This window comes from Chlorocebus sabaeus, chromosome 6 (genome assembly GCF_047675955.1).
Source record: "Chlorocebus sabaeus isolate Y175 chromosome 6, mChlSab1.0.hap1, whole genome shotgun sequence".
Lineage (NCBI taxonomy): Eukaryota > Metazoa > Chordata > Mammalia > Primates > Cercopithecidae > Chlorocebus > Chlorocebus sabaeus.
This window is the reverse complement of record NC_132909.1, coordinates 18,020,153-18,045,101: the sequence shown is the minus strand read 5'-3', so window position 1 is coordinate 18,045,101 and position 24,949 is coordinate 18,020,153. Positions and strand designations below refer to the sequence as shown.

The window sequence follows — 24,949 nt, the reverse complement described above, 5'->3', positions numbered from 1 at the left end:
TATGCCTTATACTGTGAATTTTTTACCAAGAGTATGTATTAACTTTTAGAATAGGGGAAAGAAATTGTAAGGCCCAGTACCAAGAACAAATAGGATTAAAAAGCAGAGTCCCAACCATTAGGAGTCCTTTGCCCTGTGCCTGTCTGTAGCCACTTACCTAAGTCAATTCATTTGCTGAGGGTGACTCAGGAATCTTCAAAGTAAAGAAGAGCTGTTTCCTGAGTTTCTCTGCTTACAAGGAGCACTAATATCCTTTTCTCAGTCCCTGGCCTACATAATACCCCTCAGAGGAAAAAACCAACTCTTAATGTACCATCTCTTGCCTCTTCTGTTATCTTACCTTAGACAAATGTTTATGGGTCAGCCCAGAGACGAAAAATGAGACCATTTGAAGGCTTCCAGCGCAAAGCCATTGTGATTTGTCCCACTGACGAGGACCTGAAAGACCGAACAATAAAGCGAACCGACGAGGAAGGGAAGGATGTCCCAGATCATGCGGTCTTAGAAATGAAAGGTAGGAAATGAGTGCTTCCCAGAGGAACATCACTGCAGGGTCCTGGAGAGAAGAAGCTCTTTACTCAGTTTGCCCTTCCCTGGCTCCCTAATGATTTCTTTTTTGATCTTATTCTTTCTTTGCTTCTACTTTGTCCCTTCCTTGTCTACCACAGCTGTGAATGGAAAAGCTACCCATTCCTCTTGTGTGGGGGTTTTGTTTTGTTTGGTTTGGTTTGGGTTTTTTTTTTGAGACGGAGTCTTGCTCTGTCGCCCAGACTGGAGTGCAGTGGCGCGATCTCGGCTCACTGCAACCTCCACCTCCTGGGTTCACACCATTCTCCTGCCTCAGCCTCCCAACTAGCTGGGACTACAGGCTCCCGCCACCTCGCCCGGCTAATTTTTTGTATTGATGGGACGGGGTTTCACCATGTTAGCCAGGATGGTCTCGATCTCCTGACCTCATGATCCGCCCACCTCGGCCTCCCAAAGTGCTGGGATTACAGGCTTGAGCCACCGCGCCCGGCCTTGTGTCGGGGTTTTCAGGTGGGATGGGACTGGGCCGGACAGCATGAGGGAAAGGATGTATGCGAGCTAAAGCTGAAAGTCCTGCGTGCTCACCCTGCCTCTGGCCCCAGATGGGCTGACTGTGGGCAAGCCTCAGTTTGTTTCTCAGTAAAAATAGGGATGGTGATGCCGTCCATTTGACCCATTCCCTGGGGTGAGGCCTGAGGGAGCTGAGCACTGTGGCTAGGTGGGTCTTAGCCACCTCTTCAGAAAAGGGAGGAGTCTTTGTTAGCCCCTGACAGCAGGCTGAGGAGTTGGGGCTTTTTCTACCTCTTTCTCTCTCTCTTTTCTCTCTCTCTCTTTTTTTTTTTTTTTTTTTTTTTTTTTGGAGATGGAGTCTTGCCCTGTCACCTAGGCTGGAGTGTAGTGGTACGATCTTGGCTCACTGCAATCTCCGCTTCCGGAGTTCAACCAGTTTTCCTGCCTCAGCCTCCCGAGTAGCTGGGACTACAGGTGCCCGCCACCATGCCTGGCTAATTTTTGTATTTGTTTAGTAGAGACAGGGTTTTGCCCTGTTGGCCAGGCTGGTCTCGAACTCCTCACCTCAGGTGATCCACCCACCTCGGCCTCCCAAAGTGCTGGGATTACAGGCGTAAGCCACCACGCCGGCCCTTCTGTCTGCCTCTTTCTTATTCACTACTCCAGTTTTCTTCACCTTCTCCCTCCTGGAAGGCCACTCTTCTGGGTGGGGGGGACCAGACTTCAGAAGGTACTGACCTCTTCTTCTTGTTCCCTCTGGGGTGCTCCCTTCCTCCTAGCCAACTTCACGTTGCCAGATGTTGGGGACTTCCTGGATGAGGTTCTATTCATTGAGCTGCAGCGGGAGGAAGCAGACAAGCTCGTGAGGCAGTACAACGAGGAAGGCCGCAAGGCTGGGCCACCCCCTGAAAAGCGCTTTGACAACCGAGGTGGTGGTGGCTTCCGGGGCCGTGGGGGTGGCGGTGGCTTCCAGCGCTATGACAACCGAGGACCCCCTGGAGGCAACCGTGGCGGCTTCCAGAACCGAGGGGGAGGCAGCGGTGGAGGAGGCAACTACCGAGGAGGTGAGACATCTCGCACACGGCACTCTCCACTTTCTGTTCCCAGGTTGGGGCTGGGCTTTGTTTGACTGCTTATTGAATCACCAACTGAAGTTTTCTGAGCTCCAGCTGTGAGTTAAACTCTGGTAGAAAACTGAAACAAGTCAGACACGGAGACCTCAGAAACGCTCCCACTGTCCCACTCCCTGGACATTGCTTATGAAGCCCTTTGCCCATTTGCATATCACAGTGCACATTCTGTCACATTGCTGTCATTTTTGTGAACCTTCCCCCATCTGACCATGAGCTCCTTGGAAATAGGGTCTAGATCAAAATCTATTAGAAATGGAGGCTACATCTTTGGCCAGGTCTGAAAAGGACTAGATGTGACTCGTTCATGGATGTCCCCAGTGCTTAGCTTCCTCTCTTTTTTTCTTTTTTTTTGAGATGGAGTTTTGCTCTTGTTGCCCAGGCTGGAGTGCAATGGCGTGATCTCGGCTTAGTGCATCCTCTGCTTCCCGGGTTCAAGCAATTCTCCCACCTCAGCCTCCCGAGTAACTGGGATTATCGACAAGCACCGCCATGCTTGGCTACTTTTGTATTTTTAGTAGAGATGGAGTTTCTCCGTGTTGGTCAGGCTGGTCTTGAACTCCTGACCTCAGGTGATCCACCCGCCTCAGTCTCCCAGAGTGCTGGGATTACAGGCGTGAGCCACTGCGCCCTGCCAGCTTCCTCTCCTTGAGCATCTCCTTCCTGCATATTCAACAGCTATGGAGATGCTGGGATACAGAAACCCAAGACTGCCCTGGTCTCTGCCTCACCATTCTCGCCGTCCAGTGGATGAGACAAACCTGTCTTAAGGGCTGGGATGGGAGTATGCCCGGGGGTCTAGAGAATCCCAGAGGACATGCTTTGTTTGTTCACCTTGAGTTCTTGGCTCTGCGCCTGGCCATGCCAGCTCATAGTAGTCACCAAGACAGCCCAGTTCCCTGGGGTTGCAATTTGGGAATGATGGTGCCTTTCATCTGGATTTCTCCAATGCAGGTTTCAACCGCAGCGGAGGTGGTGGCTATAGCCAGAACCGCTGGGGTAACAACAACCGGGATAACAACAACTCCAACAACAGAGGCAGCTACAACCGGGCTCCCCAGCAACAACCACCACCACAGCAGCCTCCGCCACCACAGCCACCACCCCAGCAGCCACCACCACCACCCAGCTACAGCCCTGCTCGGAACCCCCCAGGGGCCAGCACCTACAACAAGAACAGCAACATCCCTGGCTCAAGCGCCAATACCAGCACCCCCACCGTCAGCAGCTACAGCCCTCCACAGGTGAGAGAACGGGTGTATGTTTGTATGTAGGAATCGCATGTGTGCTCTTGAACCTGAGCAAGTTAAGTGGAGGCGGATCTGGGGAAATCAACACATGCCCCAGCTACTGGTCTTCAGTCTTACCTCTAGCCTGCCCTTCTTTCTCCCTGGCCGTGATCTTGACTCAGATGGACGCTACACATTCCCAGGTCCCCTCCAAACCCAGGAGTAAATGGAGACCTTCCCAGAACCTGTTCTTCTCCCACCACCCTCAAGGGGATGGGTTATAAGCACTGATCCCTCCAGCAAGTACATTATTCTTGGCTGTGTCAGTAACCTCACTAAATCCCCAAGAAAGCACTTGACTGGAGTCACCCTCGCCCAGGCTGGCTGACCTCTTTGTCTTTTGGACATAATAACCAGGGCTCTAAGGTTGCTGAGGACTTGCCCTCTGCACAGAGAGCTTCAGTCCTGAGCAGCTCCAGGCTCAGTTCCCATTCTTGGAAAGCCAGTGCCCTGGCTCTGGTATGCACAGCCTCCTGTAAACCAGAGAAGTCTTCAGTTATTTCACAGCCATTTCCCGAGCACTTTCCTCATGCCAGGCCTGGAATCAGCTGCCGGGAGACCAATGGATGGTTCCCAGGCCCAGTCTAACTAGCATATTCTAACTAGAATATTTCCTAGAACGAGAGTTGGGTGGGCACAGATCCAAACCCCAGCCTCACAACATCCTGTTTCTGTGAGCTTAGACACATAGCTTCCCGTCTCTGGGCCTCGTTTTCCTCATAAAGGTGTTAGTAAAACTCACTTCCGGCTGGGCGCGGAGGCTCAAGCCTGTAATCCCAGCACTTTGCGAGGCCGAGACGGGCGGATCACGAGGTCAGGAGATCGAGACCATCCTGGCAAACACGGTGAAACCCCGTCTCTACTAAAAAATACAAAAAAAAAAAAAACTAGCCGGGCGAGGTGGTGGGCGCCTGTAGTCCCAGCTACTTGGGAGGCTGAGGCAGGATAATGGCGTGAACCCGGGAGGCAGAGCTTGCAGTGAGCTGAGATCCGGCCACTGCACTCCAGCCTGGGTGACAGAGCGAGACTCCGTCTCAAAAAAAAAAAAAAAAAAACTCACTTCCAAGGTTTGTTGTGAGGAGTGGGTGGCACTCTAGCTTTGGGACTAGGCAAACCTGGGGTCAGGTCCTTTTTGCTGTGTGACCTTGGCCCAGAAGTTTCATCATCTTGAGCCTCAGTTTCTTTCTCTTTAAAACGGGGCTAGTGGGACCTACCCCCAGATTCTATATGGAGATCAAACGACTTAATGATCCAACCTGTACTTGGGAAGCACTTAGTAAATTGCCACTACTATTTCTCAGCAGATCTTCCAGTAACAACTACCACCACCTGTTGAGTGCCCAGTGGTTTATACACACAAGCTTATTGGATACTCAGGGCAAGCTAAAGGGGTTGTTCTTGTTCTATTGTGCTTCTCATTTTATAAAAAAGAAAACTGGTATTTCAAGAAGTGCCATGTACCTTGCTCCCTGGGGGTCTCAGAGCTGGGGTGAGAGTCCAGATCACAGCCCTGGGGCTTGCCCTTCATCTTGCCCTGCCATGGCATGGAGCTGACTCTCCTCCTTCTCAGCCCACAAACAATGTCCACCAGGCAAGGGAAGGGCCCCTGTGGGCCAACCACTTACAAAGGCCCTTTTTCCATCCCAGCATTTCACATCTGCAGATTTCCTCTATTTCACAGAGCTTTGGCTTTTTTCCCTCCACTTTCCAGCCGAGTTACAGCCAGCCACCCTACAACCAGGGAGGTTACAGCCAGGGCTACACAGCCCCACCGCCTCCACCTCCACCACCACCTGCCTACAACTATGGGAGCTACGGCGGTTACAACCCAGCTCCCTATACCCCACCGCCACCCCCCACCGCACAGACCTACCCTCAGCCCAGCTATAACCAGTATCAGCAGGTAGGTGCCAGACCGGGGGCCAACTGGATGGAGAGACTTCCATGGGCCCCTCCTGGGTGTGTATTCCCAGACTCAAGTGCCTGGTTATCCCTAAAAAGACAGCCTGCTGGCCTTGGCCTGGCATTCATTTGGTGCAGCCATTCCATTTGGTCAACACTTCTGCACTGGTTGCTAGGTAATTGGTATCCTAGCCCCCTCCACAGTCCAGCAAGCAAAGGGGAAGGGCTGGCCTAAGTAGCAGTGGCCTCAGAGCCCTCTTTCAGCACCATAGCCAGGGGGCTCCAAATCCTGCTGCAGGTTGGTGCCCAGGCCCCCATACCTGTTACTAAATCTTTTGACTATGATATCTAGCTATACCCAAAAGGCACTGGGTTGATAAGCTGAGACCTGGGCTTCAGTCCCTAACTGCCTACCTGTGTGGCATCAGGTCTTCCCGAGGTGCCTTGATTTCTCTGCCAGGGGACCTGTGTTCACCTGTTGTCACTGCACCTGTCTCTGCCCTAGAGGAGAGTGGGCTGGTGGGGAGGCTGAATGTGGGTTAGACGCAGGACAACTTGGTGTTCTTGGTTTCTTTCCCCAGTATGCCCAGCAGTGGAACCAGTACTATCAGAACCAGGGCCAGTGGCCGCCATACTACGGGAACTACGACTATGGGAGCTACTCCGGGAACACACAGGGTGGCACAAGCACACAGTAGCCAGTGTGACCCAGAGGCCCCTGCCGGCTTCCTCCACCAGCGCCTGCCTCTGCCCCTCCTCTGCCCCCGCCAGATCCCGTGGTGCTGGGGATGGGGTCATCCCAGGGCTGCCTCCCTCCAGCCCACTGCCTCCCCTCCGAGGGGCTTCCTTCCCCTCCATAGGGCCAGGCATTTTTCTCTGGATTCAAACAGGCAACAATGACCTTTTATTTTCTGTTTGTCCCCACCTCCCCAACCTTCCACTTCCTGTTCTTCCTACTTTCTTCCTTTTTGACTAAATAATCCCCGCCTCCCTTGGTCATACAGTGAGGCTACAGTGACTGAGGGGAGAATCCCTTCCTGTTCACTCTCCCAACCCTGCTCCAACCCCTCAGCTTCCCAGACCCTCATGCAGTTGGTTGTAAATTCTCCCAGGAGCTGTTTTACTGTCTACTTTTCAGGATTAAAAAAAAAAAAATCAAAACTTTAAAAAAAAAAAAAAAAAGTTTAAAGAGCAAAATGGGGAGGGAGGAAGCAGTGACATATTTTTTTGGTAATTATGCGCTTTTTTTTAATTTTTAGAATTTGTCTGTTTTTACTGTGGGTCGGCTGTTGATATTTCATCAAGATAAGCATTTCTTTCCTGAGTTCAGGTGACTGAGGAAGAGCCACAAAACAAAACACAACAAAACCAAACCACAGAATCATCTTTAACCCGACTTTTTATACGATGCCCCAGTTCCCCATAACTTTGCACACAAGCTTCTGTGTTCAGTTGAATTGTAACTGCTTTTTGTATTTGGAGAGAGTGTGACTATTGAACTTGAAACCTTTTATTCCGGGCGTCTTGGTAGTTTCTGGTGGGATTCAGTGGGTGAGAGGGAAGGAGGGGAGGTTGGGGGGCTCCTTCCCTTCAGAACTTGAAGTTTCTCCCACTGCCTCCTCTCCGGTGGTCTCCCAGGTGCCAGACCCAAAAGCTTTTCCTACAGTGATACCCTTTATTTTTACTTCCCCTTGACTCATATGTTTTAACATGATTTTAACAAACTGCACTTAAGAAATGTGTTTGCCCTGTTTTGTTTGGTTTCGTTTTGTTTTCTTTGAATAAATGACATGGCACCTCCTAGCAGGAAGGAAGCAGGGTTAAAACCCTGAAGTGTTAACTGCAGTTGGCCGTTAATTGGGGTGGGGGCCTTTTAAAGGGAAATTATTTACTCATTCATTAAACCAACTTACTGAGGGATTCATATGCTTGGCCCCGATTTTGGTGCCAAAAATGCACACTTAAACAAGGGTCCCTGGTGTATAATCATCTGGTTCGTTTTTAAAGTGCTTCTCTGGTTCTCTACCTCTCACGGTCTAAAATCCCTCCAGGAGTTTTTGAGTAAAGGACATGGAACAGGCCTCTAGGTGGAGGGATGGGTGGGACTGATGGGGCAGAGACCAGGGCTGGTTGGTTCAGGATCATCACTGGGCATCCACAGACCACCTGCCTCAGACCTGGCCTGTGTGTAGCACGGAGGACAGTTACTGCCTGTTCTGTGGTTGGGGCTCATGAGGATTCCAGGAGCTTCATGTTTCAGCCAGTGTGTGTGAGCCACCTGCTGTGTTCTTCAGCTGTGCTGGACAGTGCTGGGGACACAGTATGGCCACGGCAGTCCTGGACCCTGTTCTCACAGAGCTCCCACTCCAGAGAGAACAAAGACCTGCCAGCACGAAGTGGTCAGCTGTGAGAGCCTGGGCTGGTGTGCAGGGAGGGCTTCCTGGAGGAGTGAGCCAGGGTAAAAGACTCCAGATTGCATCCCTATGGCCCATCGTCCTCCTTAGCAACCTTACGTCTTCATTCCCTCAGTACATGCTGTGTTCCTGGCTCCTTGTGGGAGACAATGCTGGGCCACAGGAGAACCAATTCAGGCCCAATCTTCCCTGGTGGGAGCTCAGAGCCTTGTGAAGGGGAGATGGGCAACAAAAACAAGGGAGGGAAGCTGACTAGTCTCAGAATCTCGGGTAGGGCATCAGAAAGAGAGAAGGAACCAAGGTTGGTGGCTAAAAGGACCCTAAAGTGCCCCAGAGAGGAGGTGGCGGGGAGAGGCTAGGGCCTTTAGTCTGGAAAGCTTTTCCCTGCATGTCCATGTGCTGGGCTACAGCGCCCTCTGCTGGTCTCTCCGGGTAATGCCTAGGCACCGTGCCTAGGTATCTGGGGTGGTAAATAGGGACCTCCTTGGCTTTCTTCCACATCGCCAGACCTTAAGGGAATGCAAATGAGGAAGCTCTTCCTCTTTTCACAGCCACAGTCGTCCTCACACACGTCTCATCTCCAGTCCCTTGATCCCCTTGCCCACTCCCTTCAGAATATAGAAGTCAAGCCACTTACTATGGCTTATGGAGGTCCTGCATGGCCTAGCACCTGGTAACCTCGCTGGCTCCATCTTCTTCTGCTCCCCCTTTGAATATCAAATCAGTGGTTATTTAGTTCTGAGGAGCCATAAATCCTTTTTGGAACCCACAAATGGTGCCATGAACCACTGCATTGGAGAATACAGAGGCACATGGAATTGCATAAAAATTCATGAGGTTCTCAAAACCTCCACAGCCCAATCATGGCTTTCAAGTTAGAGCTCGTTTCCTACGCCCTGACAGTACTGAAGTGCTTGCAGCAACCAGAACTGTCTGTACCTGCCATCCTCCTCAAGGCTCTTCCTTACCTTCCTCTTACCCAGCTCTTACTCGTTCTTCAGGTCTTAGCTTGAGGGTCCCCTCCCAGAAAGAAGCCTTCCTTGACCCTCCAACCTGGGGTGGGCAGCTCCCTCAGCCCTCTGGATCTATCAATCAAAGCCCTGACCACTGAGTGGTTATTGGTGACATGTCTGTCTACTATGCTGGTAACACCTAAATAGAGCCCCACCCATCCCACAGGGAAATAAGGACCACAGTTGTCTTGTTTCACACCTGCGGATTTCCTCCAGGTCCTGGGAACACAAAATGGGAAGTTCTATCTCATCACCCATCTCATGCCAGCCAGAGACAGGGTATGATGATGGAAGTAAGCCAGGCTGGTGGCTCACGCATGTAATCCCAGCACTTTGAGAGGCTGAAGCGGGAGGACTGCTTGAGGCCAGGAGTTGGAGACCAGCCTGGTCAACGAAGTGGGACCCTGACTCTGCAAAATAATTTTAAAATTAGCCAGGGGCGGTGGTGCGCGCCTGTAGTCCCAACTACTCCAAAGGCTGAGGCAGGAGGATCACTTGAGCACAAAAATGTGAGATTACAGTGAACTGTGATGGCGCCACTGCACTCGTCTGGGCGACAGAGCGAGACCCTGTCTCAAAAAAAAAAAAAGAGTCAAGGCTTACTAAATATTCCTGAATTCCTGAAGGGGTGAAGAAAGGAAAAGGGTAGGCAGGGGTCTAAACCAGAGCACAAATCCTCAGAGAATGTCAGCTCCAGGCTCCGGGGGACAGTCCTTTAACCATCCATCCCAAAATTAAGCACGCTGGGAGCTGGAGTCACATCAGTGAACAAACGAACAACGGTTCTGGTTCCTACTGACTGAGAGCAGAGTCAAGTGCCTCTCACTCTCCGGGGAGCCCCTTTCCTTCCTGGCTGCGGAGGGCGGAGCCCGAGAGAGAGACGCATGAGCTTAGGCCCGGAACTTTGGTGCCTGGGCGCAGCGGCGCACCCGGACCCGGAACATTCTCAGGCGAAAGTGTCTCTTGCGTGCGTGGGCCGGAAGTTGGTGTGCGGGGCCCGCCCGGCGGTTGACAAGTACGAGAGAATCAGGATGGAGGCCGTGGCGACTGCGGCGGCGGCGAAGGAACCCGATAAGGGTGAGATCTTGGTCACGCGGAGGCGGCGGGTGGGTGCGGCTGCGGTGTCTCTAGGAAATGATTCCCCCAGGAACGCGAAGGAGGACTCGCTTTAGGAGGACGCTCGTCCCCCTCAGCCTTACCGGTCCTCTTCACCCCTTTGCCCGGATTATCCCCTCCCTTGTCGGGGGCTGACCTCCATTCCTTCCTCCCTAAATTAACCTCTTCCCAGTTCCAGACCAATCCTTTCCATGTCCCTGACTAACTCATTTCCTTACCAGGCTAACTCTCGAGTTAACAGAAACCTCTCTATCCCGGCCTAATTTCCGCACTGCCTCAGACCAGCCCTTCTCAAATTACCTCCTTCCCTATACCAAGCTGAGCCTTCCCTCGCTCTAGACGAATCCTCCTACTTTTCCAGGCTAAACTTCTACCTGCCTCATGCAAACTTAACTTATCCCAATCTAACGATTCCCTCATTTCTTTGTAACTCGCCTTTCCCCCAAAGCCCGAAATCCAGCCAGGCTCCTTTCAAAGTCAATTTCTGTGCTTCCCCACAACCTTCAAAGTAATCCGATGTCGGGTGAGGTATGGTTGGAAGGGTGGCTCAACCACCACTGGCCAAGAATTGGTAATTGTGGAAGCCAGATGGAGATGATTGGTATCTGGAGGTAGGGGGAGAGGTGTCGTTGTACTTTCTACGTTTGTGTGCGTTTGAAATTTTCTAAAGATAAAAAATTTAACCTAAAAAAAAAGTCTTAAGGCCGGGTGCAGTGACTCCCACTTGTAGTCCCAGCACTTTGGGAGGCCAAGGCAGAAGGGTTGCTTGAGCCCAGGAGTTTGAGATCAGCCTGGGCAACAGAGAGAAACCTGATCTCTACAAACATTTAAAAATTAGCCAGGCCTGGTGGCTAGGGAGTAGCTAGGACAAGCTACTCCAGAGACTAAGGTGGGGAGTGTCACTCGAACCCTTTGAGATTGCAGTGAGCTAAGATTATTACACCCCTGCACTCCAACCTCAGCAACGGAGTGAGACTTGAGCCCAGGAGTTTGAGACCAGCACTGGCAGCATAGCCAGACCCCATCTCTGCAAAAAAATTTAAAAATTAAGGCCAGGCCCGGTGGCTCACACCTGTAATCGCAGTACTTTGGAAGGCCGAGGCAGGAAAATCACCTCAGGTCAGGAGTTGGAGACCAGCCTAGCCAACATATCGCAACCCAATCTCTACTAAAAATACAAAAATGAGCCAGGCGTCATGGTGTGTGCCTGTAATCCCAGCCACTCAGGAGGCTGAGGCACCAACCAGAATCACTTGAACCGAGGAGGCAGAGGTTGCAGTAAGCAGAGATCACACCACTGTACTCCAGCCTGGGTAACAACAGAGCAAAACTCTGTCTCAAAAAAAAAAAAAAAAAAAAAAAAATTAGCCAGGTTTGGTGGTGCATTCCTGTGGTCCCAGCTCCGCAGGAGGCTGAGGCGGGAGGATCACTTGAGCCCAGGAGGTCGAAGCTGCAGTGAGCTTTGTTTGCACTATCGCACTGCAGTCTGGGAAACAGCACAAGACCCTGTTTCAAAAAAAGAAAAAGAAAAAATCTGTTTCTTGGCCCCATCTGTCTCCTTCAGAGAGTCATGTACACTTGATCTCCATTTCCTCTTCTCCTGCTCATGACTGTCTGACTTTTCCCCTAAGAAACTGCTCTGATTAGGGTCCCCACTGACTTCCTCCATGTTGTTCAATCCAGTCACCTCATTCAGGTTGGTTTTTTTTTTTTTTTTTGGAGAGAGTCTCACTCTGTTGCCCAGGCTGGAGTGCAGTGGCATGATCTCAGCTCACTGTAACCTCCGCCTTCCAGGTTCAAGTGATTCCCGTGCCTCAGCCTCCCAAGTAGCTGGGATCACAGGCGCCTGCCACCATGCCTAGCTAATTTTTTGTATTTTTAGAGATGGGGTTTCACCGTGTTGGCCAGGCTGGTCTCGAACTTCTGACCTCAAGAGATCCTGCTGCCTCAGCCTCCCAAAGTGCTGGGATTACAGGTGTGAGCCACCACACCCGGCCCATTCAGGTTTTTTTCTTACTAGACTGGACTAGAATTAAATGCTGTTGACCCTTCCATCCTTCTTGCATGTTTTCCTTTGATTTCTGCAACACCACAGTGCCTGATTTCCTGCCTGTCTCTCGGGCTGCTCCTTCTCAGCCTGACTTTGTTTCCCAGGGGTGCTGTAACAAAGTACCACAAACTGCATGGCTTCAAACAACAGAACTTTATTCTCTCATAGTTCTCAAGGCCAGAAGACTGAAGTCAGTGTTGCTAAACTGAAATCCAGGTGTCTGCAGGGTCGTGCTCCCCCACAGGCTCTGGGAGAAAACCCATTTCTTGCCTCTTCCAGCCAGTGGTGGCTTCTGGAATTCCATGGGTTTTGGCTATATCACTCCAATCTCTGCTTCCCCTTTTGACATTGCCTTCTTTTTTTTTTAAGACGGAGTCTCGCTCTGTTGTCCAGGCTGGAGTACATGATCTCGGCTCACTGTAACCTCTGCCTCCGGAGTTCAAGCAATTCTCCTACCTCAGCCTCCTGAGTACCTGGGACTACAGGTGTGCGCCACCCCACCTGGCTAATTTTTTTGTGTTTTTGGTAGAGCGCCATACCATGTTGGCCAGGCTGGTCTTGAGCTCCTGACCTCAAGTGATCTGCCCACCTCGGTCTCCCAAAGTGCTGGGATTACAGGGGTGAGCCATTGCAACTGGCCTCTTTTTTTTTTGAGGTAACAGTAATGGGCTCCAGGGATTAAGATGTAGCTATCTTTAGCACAGCCAGTTTTTAGCTTCAGAGGCATGTCCTCCACGCATCCGTGCAGTGCTTTTTCCTGGACTCTCTTATCCCTCTTCCACTCCCCCATCCCTACCTCTCATTTCTCTTGGCTTTGGTTCTTGTCTTGACTCTGATGACACCCACAGCTCTGTCTCCAGCCCAGCATTTCTCTCCTGAGGAGTCTGGAGGCCCGTGTGGCAGCAGTCGGACCATTCCCCTGGATGCCTCCCTTACCTCCCAGCACGTCAGCCCCGTGGCTCCTCCACTCAGCCTCCTGACATCTTTCCAGTTCGCTCACTCATGATCCTGTTCCTTCCTCCACAGCCCCTGCCCTTGTCCAGCTCTGTCTTCAGCTGCATCAGTGATTTAAATCCTCCCTGATACACACTACACATGTAACGTCACCCATGACTTCTCTCCTTTCCAACCCAGCCACGCTGCCTAAAGGAGTTGTTTCTATATTCTGTCTTCACGTATTTCCTGCTTGCCACAGGCTTGCTCCCTCCACTCTTGGGAAACAGCTCTCACTAAGGTTTGCCCAGCGCTCCGCTTTCCTATTTTCCTTCCATTTTTTTGAGACAGAGTCTTAACTCTGTCACCCAGGCTGGAGTGCAATGGCTGATCTCGGCTCACTGCAACCTCTACCTCCTGAGTTCAAGCGATTCTTGTACCTCTGCCTCCTGAGTAGCAGGGATTGCAGACGCCCGCCACCATGCCCAGCTGATTTTTGTATTTTTAGTAGAGACAGGGTTTCAACACGTTGGCCAGGCTGGTCTCGAATTTGTGACCTCAAGTGATCTGCCCACCTCGGCCTCCCAAAGTGCTGGGTTACAGGCGTGAGCCACAGTACCCAGCCACCTTTCCTGTTTTCTTTGCCTGTATTATCGTTGATCCTGACTATCTCCCATATCAGACTGGGTGCTCCCTGAGGGCAGGAGTTGGACTGGATTCATCCTATGGATCCTCAGCATTGCCTGACTTAGGGCCTCTCAGAGATTTACAGTTTTTTGTTTGTTTGTTTGTTTGGCTTTGTTTTATTAGACAGAGTTTTGCTCTTGTTGCCCAGGCTGGAGTGCAATGGCGCAATCTTGACTCACTGCAACCTCTGCCTCCCAGGTTCAAGCTATTCTCCTGCCTGAGCCTCCTGAGTAGCTGGGATTACAGACATGTGCCACCACGCCCGGCTAATTTTGTATTCTTAGTAGAGACGCGGTTTGTCCAAGTTGGTCAGGCTGGTCTCGAACTCCTGACCTCAGGTGATCCACCTGCCACAGCCTCCCAAAGTGCTGGGATTACAGGCGTGAGCCACCGCGCCCGGCCTAAGATTTAGAGTTACTAAAGAGTGGTTGGGTGAATGCATGAATACGTGAGAGAGTGAATTAATGATTTAAAGAATTGAGTGGATCAATAAGTCAGGCCTCAGGGTCTTTGCAGTAATTGTTCTCTCTGCCTGGAATTCTCTTTTTCAGGAGATCTCATGGTGTAATCCCTCAGCACCTGAGGTCTCTAATCAAATGTCAGGTTTTTTTTTTTTTTTTTTTTTTTGGCAAAGCCTTCTCTGAGCCTTCCATTTAAAATTGCAGCCTTGGCCAGGCATGGTGGTTTACACTGTAATCTCGGCACTTTGGAAGGCTGAGGCGGGAGGATCACTTGAGGCCAGGAGTTGAAGAACCAGCCTGGGCAACACAGCAAGACCCTGTCTCTACCAAAAAAAATTAAAATTAGGCCAGGTCCAGTGGTGCACGCCTGTAATTCCAGCACTTTGGAAGGTCGAGGTGGGAGGATCGCCTGAGCTTAAGAGATTGAGACCATCCTGGGCAACCTAGTGAGACCCTGTCTCTACTGAAACTTTTTTTTTTTTTTTTAAATTTAAAGATTGGCAGGGTGTAGGCTGGGTGCAGTGGCTCACGCCTGTAATCCCAGCACTTTAGGAGGCCAAGGCGGGTGGATCACAAAGTCAGGAGTTCGAGACTGGCACGGCCAAGATGGTGAAACCCCGTCTCTACTAAAAATATAAAAATTAGCCAGGCATGATGGCAGGCACCTGTAATCCCAGCTGCTTGGGAGGCTGAGGCAGAGAATTGCTTGAACCTGGGAGGTGGTGGTTACAGTGAGTCGAGATTGCTCCACCGCACTCCAGCCTGGGCGAAAGAGCAAGACTCCATCTCAAAAAAAAAAAAAAAAAAAAAGATTGGCAGGGAGAGGTGGCGCACGCCTGTAATTCCAGCACTTTCGGGTGGCGAAGGGGGGTGGATCACCTGAGGTCAGGAGTTGGAGACCAGCCTAACCAACATAGCAAAAGCCTGTCTGTACTAAAAATACAAAAATTAGCCAGGCATTGTGGAGTATACCTATAATTCCAGCTACTTGGGAGGCTGAGGCACCAACCAGAATCACTTGAACCCAGAAGGCGGCAGTTGTAGTGGGCAGATACCACACTATTGCACTCTAGTCTGGGCAACAAGAGCAAAACGCCATCTCAAAAAAAAAAAAAAAAAAAAAGTCCGGGCACGATGGCTCACTTCTGTAATCCCAGCACTTTGGAAGGCCAAGGCGGGCGGATCATGAGGTCAGGAGATCAAGACCATCCTTGCTAACATGGTGAAACCCCGTCTCTACTAAAAAAAATACAAAACATTAGCCCGGCATGGTGGTAGGCGCCTGTAGTCCCAGCTACTCAGGAGGCTGAGGCAGGAGAATGGCCTAAACCCGGGAGGCAGGTTCACACCACTGAGCCGAGATCACGCCACTATACTCTAGCCTGGGTGACAGACCAAGACTCTGTCTCAAAAAAAAAAAAAAAAAGAAAAAAAAAATTAAAGATTAACTGAGTATGGTAGTGCATACCTGTAGTCCTGGCTGCTCAGGAGGCTGTGGTGGGAGGATTGCTCGAGCCCAGGAGTTCAAGCTTACAGTGAACCATGGTTGCGCCATTGAACTCCAGCCTGGCAATGGAGCAAGGCCTTATCTCTAAAATTAAAATAAAAATAGGCCAGTCACAGTGGCTTATGCCTTTAATCCCCAGCACTTTGGGAGGCCAAGGCAGGAGGATTGCTGGAGCCCAGGAGTTTGAGACCAGCCTGAGTAACATGTCAATACCCTGTCTCTACAAAAAATTTAAAAATTACCCAGGTGTGGTGGTATGTGCCTGTGGTCCTAGCTACATGGGAGACTGAGATGGGACGATCTCTCAAGCCCAGGAGGTCAAGGCTGCAGTGAGTCGTGATTGCACCCTACACTCCAGCCTGGGTGACAGAGCAAGACCCTGTCTGGAAAATAAAACTGCAGCCTCCTCCACCTCCTTCCCTCTTTATTTTTCCACATAACTCCCGGAAACACCTAACACATTATGCTTTCGGTAATTACGTTGCTAATTGTTTGTGTCCCCTACTAAAATGTCAACTTTTGCTCACTGTGGTTTCTGTAGTGCCCAGAACAGTGCCCAGAATATAGTCTGCCTAGTAAATGTGAGCTGAGTGAGTGACTAAGCCCCCAGTCCCTTCCCACACTCCCACCTCTGAACTAACAAATCTCTCCTTTCCTCGCTGCACAGAGCCTGGACCTGGGCACTGGGGTGAGCTGAGCCGGACACTAGTCCCATCTAAACCCCAGGACAAAGTGGAAGCAGCTGAAGCAACACCAGTGGCCCTGAACAGTGACACCTCCGGTGCTGAAAATGCAGCAGTGAGTGCCATGCTGCACGCTGTAGCCGCCAGCCGCCTACCTGTTTGCAGCCAGCAGCAGGGTGAACCTGATCTGACAGAGCGTGAGAAAGTGGCCATCCTGGCCCAGCTGTACCACGAGAAGCCACTGGTGTTCCTGGAGCGCTTCCGCACAGGCCTCCGTGAGGAGCACCTGGCCTGCTTTGGCCACGTGCGTGGCGACCACCGTGCAGACTTCTACTGTGCTGAGGTGGCCCGGCAGGGCACTGCCCGGCCCCGCACCCTGCGTACCCGCCTGCGTAACCGGCGCTATGCTGCCCTGCGAGAGCTGATCCAAGGTGTGGGGGCCAGATGGGCGAGAGTGGGTACAGATGGGGAGGGAGGGGAGACTGAGGCAGAGGGAATTAGAGAAAATAATACAAAAGCAGAGGCAGGGGTCTTGGGAGAGAAGTTTTGAGACAGAGACTGGGACACAGGAAGAGACTGAAGCAGAAATGTAAAGTAAGGTAGAGAGATAGGGGTCCAGGGAAGAGAATAGGACAGACAATGAGAATAGATCAGAATTTAGTGAATGACAGAAGCGGCATTTCAGATTGGTAGGCTGAGGACACAGTATACAGTGCTGTGATAATTGGTCATACCTAAGGAACAAAACATGAGATCCCTACCTCATACCATATACAAAGGCATCAGGGGAAACCAAAAGGAGTATGTGCATGACCTTGGGGACACAGAAGCCTTCTGAACAAGACACACTGTGAAAGCCATGAACGGAAAAAAAAGATAGCTTTTTGACCATGGCATAATTAAAGCATCCTTGTGACCACAACACCAGAACCAAAGTTAAAAGATGAGAGTGAATGAAGCAGAGAGTGAGTTAAGTTGTCATTAGGGAGAAGGCACAAGTTATAGAGAGGTTCATAGAGAGTGAGAAGCTGGGCACGGTGGCTTATGCCTGTAATCCCAGCACTTTGGGAGGCCAAGGCGGGCAGATTACTTGAGCTCACGAGTTCAAGACCAGCCTAAGCAACATGGTGAAATGCTGTCTCTACAAAAAATACAAAACTTAGCTGGGTGTGGTGGTGCCCTAGCTACTCTACAGGCTGAGATGGGAGAATTTCTTGAACCTGGGAGGTGGAAGTTGTGTGAGCTGAGATCCCGCCACTAAGCTCTATCCTGGGCAATAAAGCCAGACCTTGTCTCAAAAAAAAAAAAAAAAAAAAAAAAAGTGAAACACAGATGTGGAAATGAGGATGAAGAAAGAAGGAAGATGGGCCAGGGGCACGGTCGCTCAAGCCTGTAATCCCAGCTCTTTGGGAGGGCAAGGTAGGGGTGGACCTGAGGTCAGGAGTTCCAGAGCAGCCTGGCCAACATGGTGAAACCCCATCTCTACTAAAAATACAAAAAAATTAGCCGGGCGTGGTGGCAGGCAACTGTAATCCCAGTTACTTGGGAGGCTGAGGCAGGAGAATCACATGAATCTGGGAGGTGGTGGTTGCCCCCCCCAAAAAAAAAAAGAAGGAAGATAAATGAGGTGGGGGTAGGTGACAGAAACTGAGAAAAGCAGGAAAGATAGAAAGATGGAGATAAGAGATGGAGAGGGATCCAGAGCCAGAGCCAGGGTGGGTGATAATCCAAGTTGGGGAGAAGGAGGGATAGAAACTGAATCTGCTAGAGGCTGGGTGCTGTGGTCACGCCTGTAATCCCAGCACTTTGGGAGGCCAAGGCGGGCGGATCACTTGAGATAAGGAGTTCAAGACCAGCCTGGCCAACATAGTGAAACCCCGTCTCTACTAAAAATACAAAAAAAAAGTAGCCGGGCACTGTGGCAGGTGCCTGGAATCCCAGCTACTCAGGAGGCTGAGGCAGAAGCATCACTCGAACCCGGGAGGCAAAGGTTGCATTTAGCGGAGATCATGCCACTACACTCCAGCCTGGGCATCAGAGTGAGACTCCATCTCAAAAAACTGAATCTGCTAGAGGATGCCAGAAACAGCTGAGGGTAAGAGAGCTGGCAGGAGTTGGGAAGCTGAGCAGGACAGGGACAGTCACAGCCTACAGTGCTGCAGAGGCCAGGAGTCTGAAGACAGGGCTAGGACCAGTGGAGGGCAGGGACCAGGGCAAGTTTAACTGTTATCTGAGGGACAGAGTCGCTCCTGCAGGAACAGGCAGCCAGGGGTGATGCAAGGAACCCAGGTTTTGGGGCAGTGGGGAAGCCAGGCCCACCAAGGGGTTGCTGCAGAGAGGAGCACTTGAGAGAGGATGGATCTGGGGCCTTCCACCACCAGGAGGGCCTGGCTTTCTCAGGGATACTCACACGGGCAGATGCCCCACCTGACCTGATCCCTTGCACATACATGCCAGATCCATGTGGATGTATGCACATACACGCTTTACAGCGCAGGCGTGTCCACTGCCAGCCAGACTGGGGCCCTACAAACAGGCACGCAACATAGAGACACACAACCTCTGCTGCATTGTCCTGCATGCTGACACCCACACAGACAGGTGTCCATGGGCATATGCTGGGCCTGACGGGAGATGTGTGTGTACATGGGCCATGCACACATCATGGGCAGGAGCTTGCGCGTCGTGCCTTGACATGGTTGTACAGGAGCTCCGGACCATCAGAGCCTCAGAGGCCAGGATGTAGCCAGGTCTGCCTGTGCACACACATGCTTGGATGCATGAATACACAGGAAGATACAGGCCGGGCCACACACACACACTCAGGCGCCTGCACGAGTAATCATGTGCACATGACCTCAGGTGCCTGCATGAGTGCTTGCGCGCATGGCCTCAGGCGCCTGCATGAGTACTCGCGCACACCTCAGGTGCCTGCATATTTGCCTGTGTTTTTGGGTGTGTGCACATCATCCTACAAGCATGATCACATGCATACCTACGTGGACACGTCTGCTCAGTTGCTCACCCCATGCCCACCCTGTCTTTCCTCTGCAGGGGGCGAGTACTTCAGTGATGAGCAGATGCGGTTCCGGGCCCCCCTGCTATACGAGCAGTACATCGGACAGTACCTCACCCAGGAGGAGCTCAGTGCCCGCACCCCAACCCACCAGCCCCCTAAGCCTGGGTCCCCCGGGAGACCTGCCTGCCCACTCTCCAACTTGCTGCTTCAGTCCTACGAGGAGCGGGAGCTTCAGCAGCGTCTGCTCCAACAGCAGGAGGAGGAGGAGGCCTGCTTGGAGGAAGAAGAGGAGGAGGAGGACAGTGATGAGGAAGGTGAGGGCCAGTAGCAGGGAGACCCCAGATTCCAGACACCCAGCCCCAGGCTTGTCTGTCTCCACCTCATGGCAGCAGGCTGGGCCCCCAACCTGCAAAGGCCGACATTGTGTCCCTCCCCTGCCTGGCCTGACTCCCTGTGTGCCATTCCAACCACTGCAACATCCCCATCCCCCACTCCCAGACACCAAACGACCCCTCGCCTCCAGGTCTGCTCAGGCTATTCCCTCTGCCAGGAATGCCTCTCCTCCCACCCTTCAGGTCTCAGATCCTGACCTGAGGATACGGTCACTGTATGGTCATGTGTTTTATGTGTGTCCCTGGAGGGCAGGGACCAGGCCATCTCTGTCACTGCTGTGTTCCCACAGCCACCCAGCACAAGGCTGGTGCAGGAGCAGCAGCTCTCTGTGGACTCTGTTCAGTGCCTGCCCAAGTGCACCCGCATTCACACCCCCTCTGCTCTCCCTCTGCAGACCAGAGGTCAGGCAAGGACTCAGAGGCCTGGGTCCCCGACTCGGAGGAGAGGCTGATCCTGCGAGAGGAGTTCACCAGCCGCATGCACCAGCGCTTCCTAGATGGCAAGGATGGGGACTTTGACTACAGGTGCTCCTGTGCCCCCACCTTCCCATCCCCTATCCCAGCATCCCACAGCCTTTGGCCACATGCAGAACCCTTACCAAACTGTGGGGGCCTCCCTTCGTGGAGCTAGAAGGCCCCAAAACAGTTCCAGGATGTGTGGTTGAACAGCCAAAGGAAGAGACGGGGTGACCTTGGACTAGCCTGGTCTATCTCAGACCCTCAGTCTCCTCACCTCTAAGGCAGGGGGTAGGCAGGGGGTGGGCAGGGATGACATATAGCTCAGTATCAATGAAACGCTGAAACACTTCCCTCCTGACAAGTGGCAGAGGCTACTACCCCAAGTCTCCCTAGGAAGCCCAGCCTCTTCCGCTTGACCTTGGACCTCCTCGTGCTGCAGGAAGTAACCCCTGGCAGGGTTCATGCCCGGCATGGAGGGGCCTGTGCTGGCAGCCCCCACAGTTACAGTTGTTCATTTCTCCAGTAGCACCCCAGGGCTGAGACATGTGAGCCACCTCCTTTGGAAAAGGACCCAGAAGAGTGATGTGTCAGTCAAAGATTGGTTTTGTCATTTAAGGTAGTTTTGCCTTGTGGTCCCCAACACTGGGCCTAGCAGCAGAGGACCCTCCTTGGTTTCACATCCAGCCCTGATGACATGTGAAATGTGTGACCACATGTAGGCGGACCCTACGTCCGTCCTGAGGTGGGCTTATCAGGAAAGTGGGAATTGTGATTGCCACTGCCATGAGGCTCAGCCATGGTCACCGGAGCCGCCTCCCATTCTGGGATCCCCAGCTCTTGAATGGAATCTGGCTGCTCCACTTCCAGCCAGGCAGGCCTGCTCAGAGCCCCAGTTCCTGCATGCAAAGTGGTGAGCAGAGGGCCTGGACCACGGGGACCCTCAGTCAGCAGGCATCACTGCTGTTCCCAAGCCAGGGGCCCAGGAGGAAATTGGGGGTTGCAGGGACCACAGTGTATCGCCTCGGGAGGGCAGCAGTGGCTCCGACACGTCCCCCATCTGTGCATTCAGTCGGCATGTGCTGAGCGTCTGTGATGTCCACAGGCTCTGGGGATAAGGCAAGAACCAAAACCAGTGAAAGGCTTCCCTGCCTGGAAAGGGGTCCCACTCTAGTGAGGAAGATCTAGAATCTTCTAGCACTTCATAGTGATTGGGCCATGAGGAAAAGTGAAGCAACAGGAGGGGAGTGACAGGGTGGCTAGGGAAGGCCTCTCTAAGTGGGTAACAGCAAAGGCCTGCAGGAAGTGGGGGGAGGAGCATTCCTGGCAGAGGCCACCGTAGGTGCCAGAGCCCCCAGCAGCATCGAGGGGCAGAAGGGGCTGGAGCAGTCGCAAGGGGTCACAAGGGGGTAGGAGATTTCTGCGTGGCCAGATCAAGCTAGGCTTGGCGACCCAAGTGAGTGCTACTGGGTTTACTTGCTGCCTTAGGGCATGGGCAGCTGTCCTGCCTGTGGTGGGCTCTGGCTGAACCCCAGCCTCTGTCCACTGGAGGGCAGTAGCAAGCCCCCAGTGATGATGTCAAAATGTCAAAATGCCATGGGGGCAAAATCACCCCCAGGTGGTTCTCTGTTGAGAGCCACTGCCTGCTTGAGAACGTAAGCCCGTGTGTCGCCACATTTTACAGCTTTTTAAGAAAAACTAGAGCTTTGGGGTTTTTTTTAGACAGGGTCTCCTTTGTCACCCAGGCTGGAATGTGATGGTTTGATCATAGCTCACCGCAGCCTTGACCTCCTGGCCTGAAGTGAGCCTCCCGCCTCAGCCAACTGAGTAAGCTGGGACTACAGGTGCTTGCCACCATGCCTGGCTACTTTTTCAATTTTTTTGTAGAGTCAGGGTCTCCCTATGTTGCCCAGGGCTCCAACTGCTGGGCTCAAGCCATCTTCCTGCCTTGGCCTCCCGTAGTGCTGGGATTGCAGGCATCAGCCACCATGCCCAGAGTTTTTGTGCAGACTCTGATTTGGAAAATGTTTCCTTGAGTTTTAAACCCTGAGAATTATAAACACCATCCCCCTTGGGAAGGTCAACTCTGACAGCTGCCAGCACATGGCCTTTGACATCAGGGTGCCCCAGGCCTTTGACCTGGGCATCCTAGGGTCCCAGAAAGACCCAGTCCTTGACAGCCTCCTCCCCCTGCAGCACAGTAGACGACAACCCCGACTTTGACAACCTGGACATCGTGGCACGGGATGAGGAGGAGAGGTACTTCGATGAGGAAGAACCTGAGGACGCGCCCAGCCCAGAGCTGGATGGGGACTGATGGCTGCCACCCTTCCCACCGCCTGCCCCATCCCTGACCCCAGCAAGGCAGCTGATTCCAGGCCGGCTCAGTGACCCTTTCTCTAGGGGGACACCAGGGCAGCGCCCCACAACCCACGCACACCACCATCTCACTGGGTCTAGTCTCATCTCAGACAACCCCCACCCCTTCCGTTTCTGGGGTTCCCTATCTTTCTCCTGTCTCCCACCCTGTCTCCTGCCTCTGTCTTTCCTGGTGTCTGTCTGGCCTTCTTTCTGTCTCTCTCCCTACCCCCGCTCCCTCTTTCCAGTGCTCTGGCTGGCTGTCTCTCCCTTTCTCTGCCTCTCTCTCTGCCTTAGGCTCTGTCTCCACCACAGGGCCCAAGGTGAAAGTCCTCCCCTTGCCGGAGGCCAGCTGGCAGGGCCTTTCGTGGCTGGAAGTGGCCAGTTTGGTTCCGGTGCTGACCCCTGGGCCCCAGCGCGGCTGCCTCCCATGCTGTCTGTCTCCCCCTCTGTTTATGTCTGCCTTGTGTCTCACACTCAGAGCCTCCTTGCTTCTGTTAGGTTCCCATGTCTCCTTCTGCCTCACTCTGGGCCTCCTCTTCTTTCTACTTGTACGTTTCCACCTCTCTAGGCCTCTGCTGTCACTGTCCCTCTCTATCTGTCTCTCAGCCTTTATCTCTGGGTTTTGATCCCCTGCTCCAGGCTCTGGGCCCCTTCTTCCCCCTTCCCTCAAACCTGGCTGCTATAGGCAGCAGAACCCTGACCACTGAGTAATGCAGCCCCAGGGGAGGGAGGAGACCCCAGGCAGGGAGGCTGGCGGCAGCTCTCTTCTCTCCCCAGGACCCAGGCTGGGGATCAAGGGTCCTGCCAGCTTGAGTGTAGAGGGAGAGGGACTCTACCCCTCTCAGCCCCACCAGCCCCCCTCTGCCCAACCACAATTTTCCCTTCATCCGCCTTCCTCTCCCTCTGCTGTTTACACTCCCCAAATGCGCACAGGCTGTTATCATGGGTCCTGAGTCATCCCACACACAGCCTGCCCCAGCGTCCCTGCCCCCAGCTGGCCGCAGGGCCCGCCCCATGGAGCCCCCTGCCGCCCTGGGCTAATGGGAGCCAGATGGCCGCCTGGTGACTCAGCCACCGTGCCTGTGGGAACCCAGGCGTCCCGCCTTCCCATGCCCCCACACCCAGCTCCTGCTCCCCCAGCAGACACACATACAGAAGGGCCTGGCCACTGTTGAGGGGGCGCACAGGCCAAGGGTCAGCAAGACGGGGCCTAGGGACTCCTCATGCCTCTGAGATGGAATGGTGGTATCCTGCCGTGGCTGAGCCTGAAGGACCCTCAGAACTGCCTCCTGGAGCCCACGGTTCCTGACCTCCGAGCCTCAGCTATGTCCTCTGGGTCAACCAGAATTAGAGCCAGACAGGGAAAGTGAGAGCTGGACGGAGGCAGACAAGATGTTCAGAGCAACTATTAAAGAATGAAAGCCTTTGCTACCGAGCACTTCTGTCCTCTGCCAGGCCCGAGCTAAATGCCTGACACCAGGTTGGATCCTCAGCCCTGTGAACTAGTGAAATGGGTCAAGGGAGGCCCAGAAAGATGTTGCTTCCTCAAGGGCACTCGGCTATCGGAGGCAGAAATGAAACAGGAACCCAGGCCTGGAATCACGAAGGTCCTAGAAACCACCCAGCTGTCTGGCCTGTCAGGTGTCGGGGCCATCCAGAGTGGGACAGCATTGGAGGGACAAGTGTGCACGCAGATGTCCTCAGGAAGGTTTGAGAGGGGTCAGATGGCGGGCGGACCTAACAAACGTTCCGTGCTAGCCACTGTCCCGCACACAGACGGGATCCGGTCATCTTGATTCAGAGATCAATCCCCGAATCACTGTGTTGTCCCAGCAGTGCTATGCGCTAGGCACTATCAATGTCACTCCTCTATTTCCCAGAGGAGTAAGCGGCAGCTAGACTCCAGGACCTTGGGGTCATACCTCTCGGAAAGCCAAGAATGTGAGATGAGAGCTGTGTGTCTCTTACCTGCCTGTATTTGTGCCCCATTTGTAAGAGCAGAGGGCCTGGGCCACAGGAAAGGGGTCAACCCTTGGTGATAGGCACATTTTTGACCAGTGTATCACTTGGTCATTAAATTTGTTTATGATATACTTTGCAATACATAAATTTGTTGTGTAGGTTTTTAAAAAGCAATGAGAGACACAGAAATTGAGTCAGAATTAGGGTTAGTCAGATGGTCAAGACGTGAGCGTCTAGCTGACAGACAGAGGTGGAGCTGGTCCCAGGGACAGGGATTAGATGGGGAGACAGGAAGAGAGGTGGAGACAGAGTGGGGCAGGGATGGCGGGAGACACACCCCCTGGTCACTGCCTCTGAGACCTGGGGGTGGTGGGCCCCCAGGGCGGGCGCCTCCCATCCCCCTCCCAGTTCTCCTGGGGTCGGGATAGGCGGAAAGGCTGAGTCAGGGAGGGCGGGCCCACTGGGAGAGAGCCCCTAGGTGGGCATCCGGCCCCCACCCCCGTGTCTCCTGTCCGTCTGACAGGCCCTGGCCTCCT

General features: G+C 52.9%; 2 protein-coding genes across 7 annotated transcripts in view; both read left to right on the top strand.

Annotated features, from left to right (window-relative positions):
* Positions 1-7,113, top strand: part of HNRNPUL1 (heterogeneous nuclear ribonucleoprotein U like 1) — a 47,133-nt gene extending 40,020 nt beyond the window's left edge. For 4 of the 6 annotated variants that reach the window (XM_007996892.3, XM_007996888.3, XM_007996890.3 and 1 more), the window contains exons 11-15: positions 346-514; positions 1,818-2,102; positions 3,123-3,412; positions 5,139-5,360; positions 5,941-7,113. In XM_007996892.3, coding sequence (XP_007995083.1) covers positions 346-514; positions 1,818-2,102; positions 3,123-3,412; positions 5,139-5,360; positions 5,941-6,057 — 1,083 coding nt within the window. In that variant the 3' untranslated portion in view covers positions 6,058-7,113. The remainder of the gene's footprint in view (positions 1-345; positions 515-1,817; positions 2,103-3,122; positions 3,413-5,138; positions 5,361-5,940) is intronic. The other 2 variants (XM_007996889.3, XM_073016427.1) reach the window with 1 other exon arrangement.
* A 2,501-nt stretch (positions 7,114-9,614) lies between these two features.
* CCDC97 (coiled-coil domain containing 97) lies at positions 9,615-23,880 on the top strand. Its single transcript, XM_007996893.3, has 5 exons — positions 9,615-9,863; positions 16,208-16,654; positions 19,278-19,556; positions 20,030-20,159; positions 22,287-23,880. Exons 1-5 carry the CDS (start codon positions 9,671-9,673, stop codon positions 22,405-22,407), a joined length of 1,170 nt encoding a protein of 389 aa, XP_007995084.1. The 5' UTR covers positions 9,615-9,670; the 3' UTR covers positions 22,408-23,880.
* The last annotated feature ends 1,069 nt before the right edge of the window (positions 23,881-24,949 follow it).

Coding starts and splice junctions, on each gene's coding strand:
- CCDC97 (XM_007996893.3), top strand. CDS start 9,671: ATGAGCTTAGGCCCGGAACTTTGGTGCCTGGGCGCAGCGGCGCACCCG. Junction 9,864..16,207: donor GGCGAAGGAACCCGATAAGG/GTGAGATCTTGG, acceptor CTCGCTGCACAG/AGCCTGGACCTGGGCACTGG. Junction 20,160..22,286: donor GATGGGGACTTTGACTACAG/GTGCTCCTGTGC, acceptor CTCCCCCTGCAG/CACAGTAGACGACAACCCCG.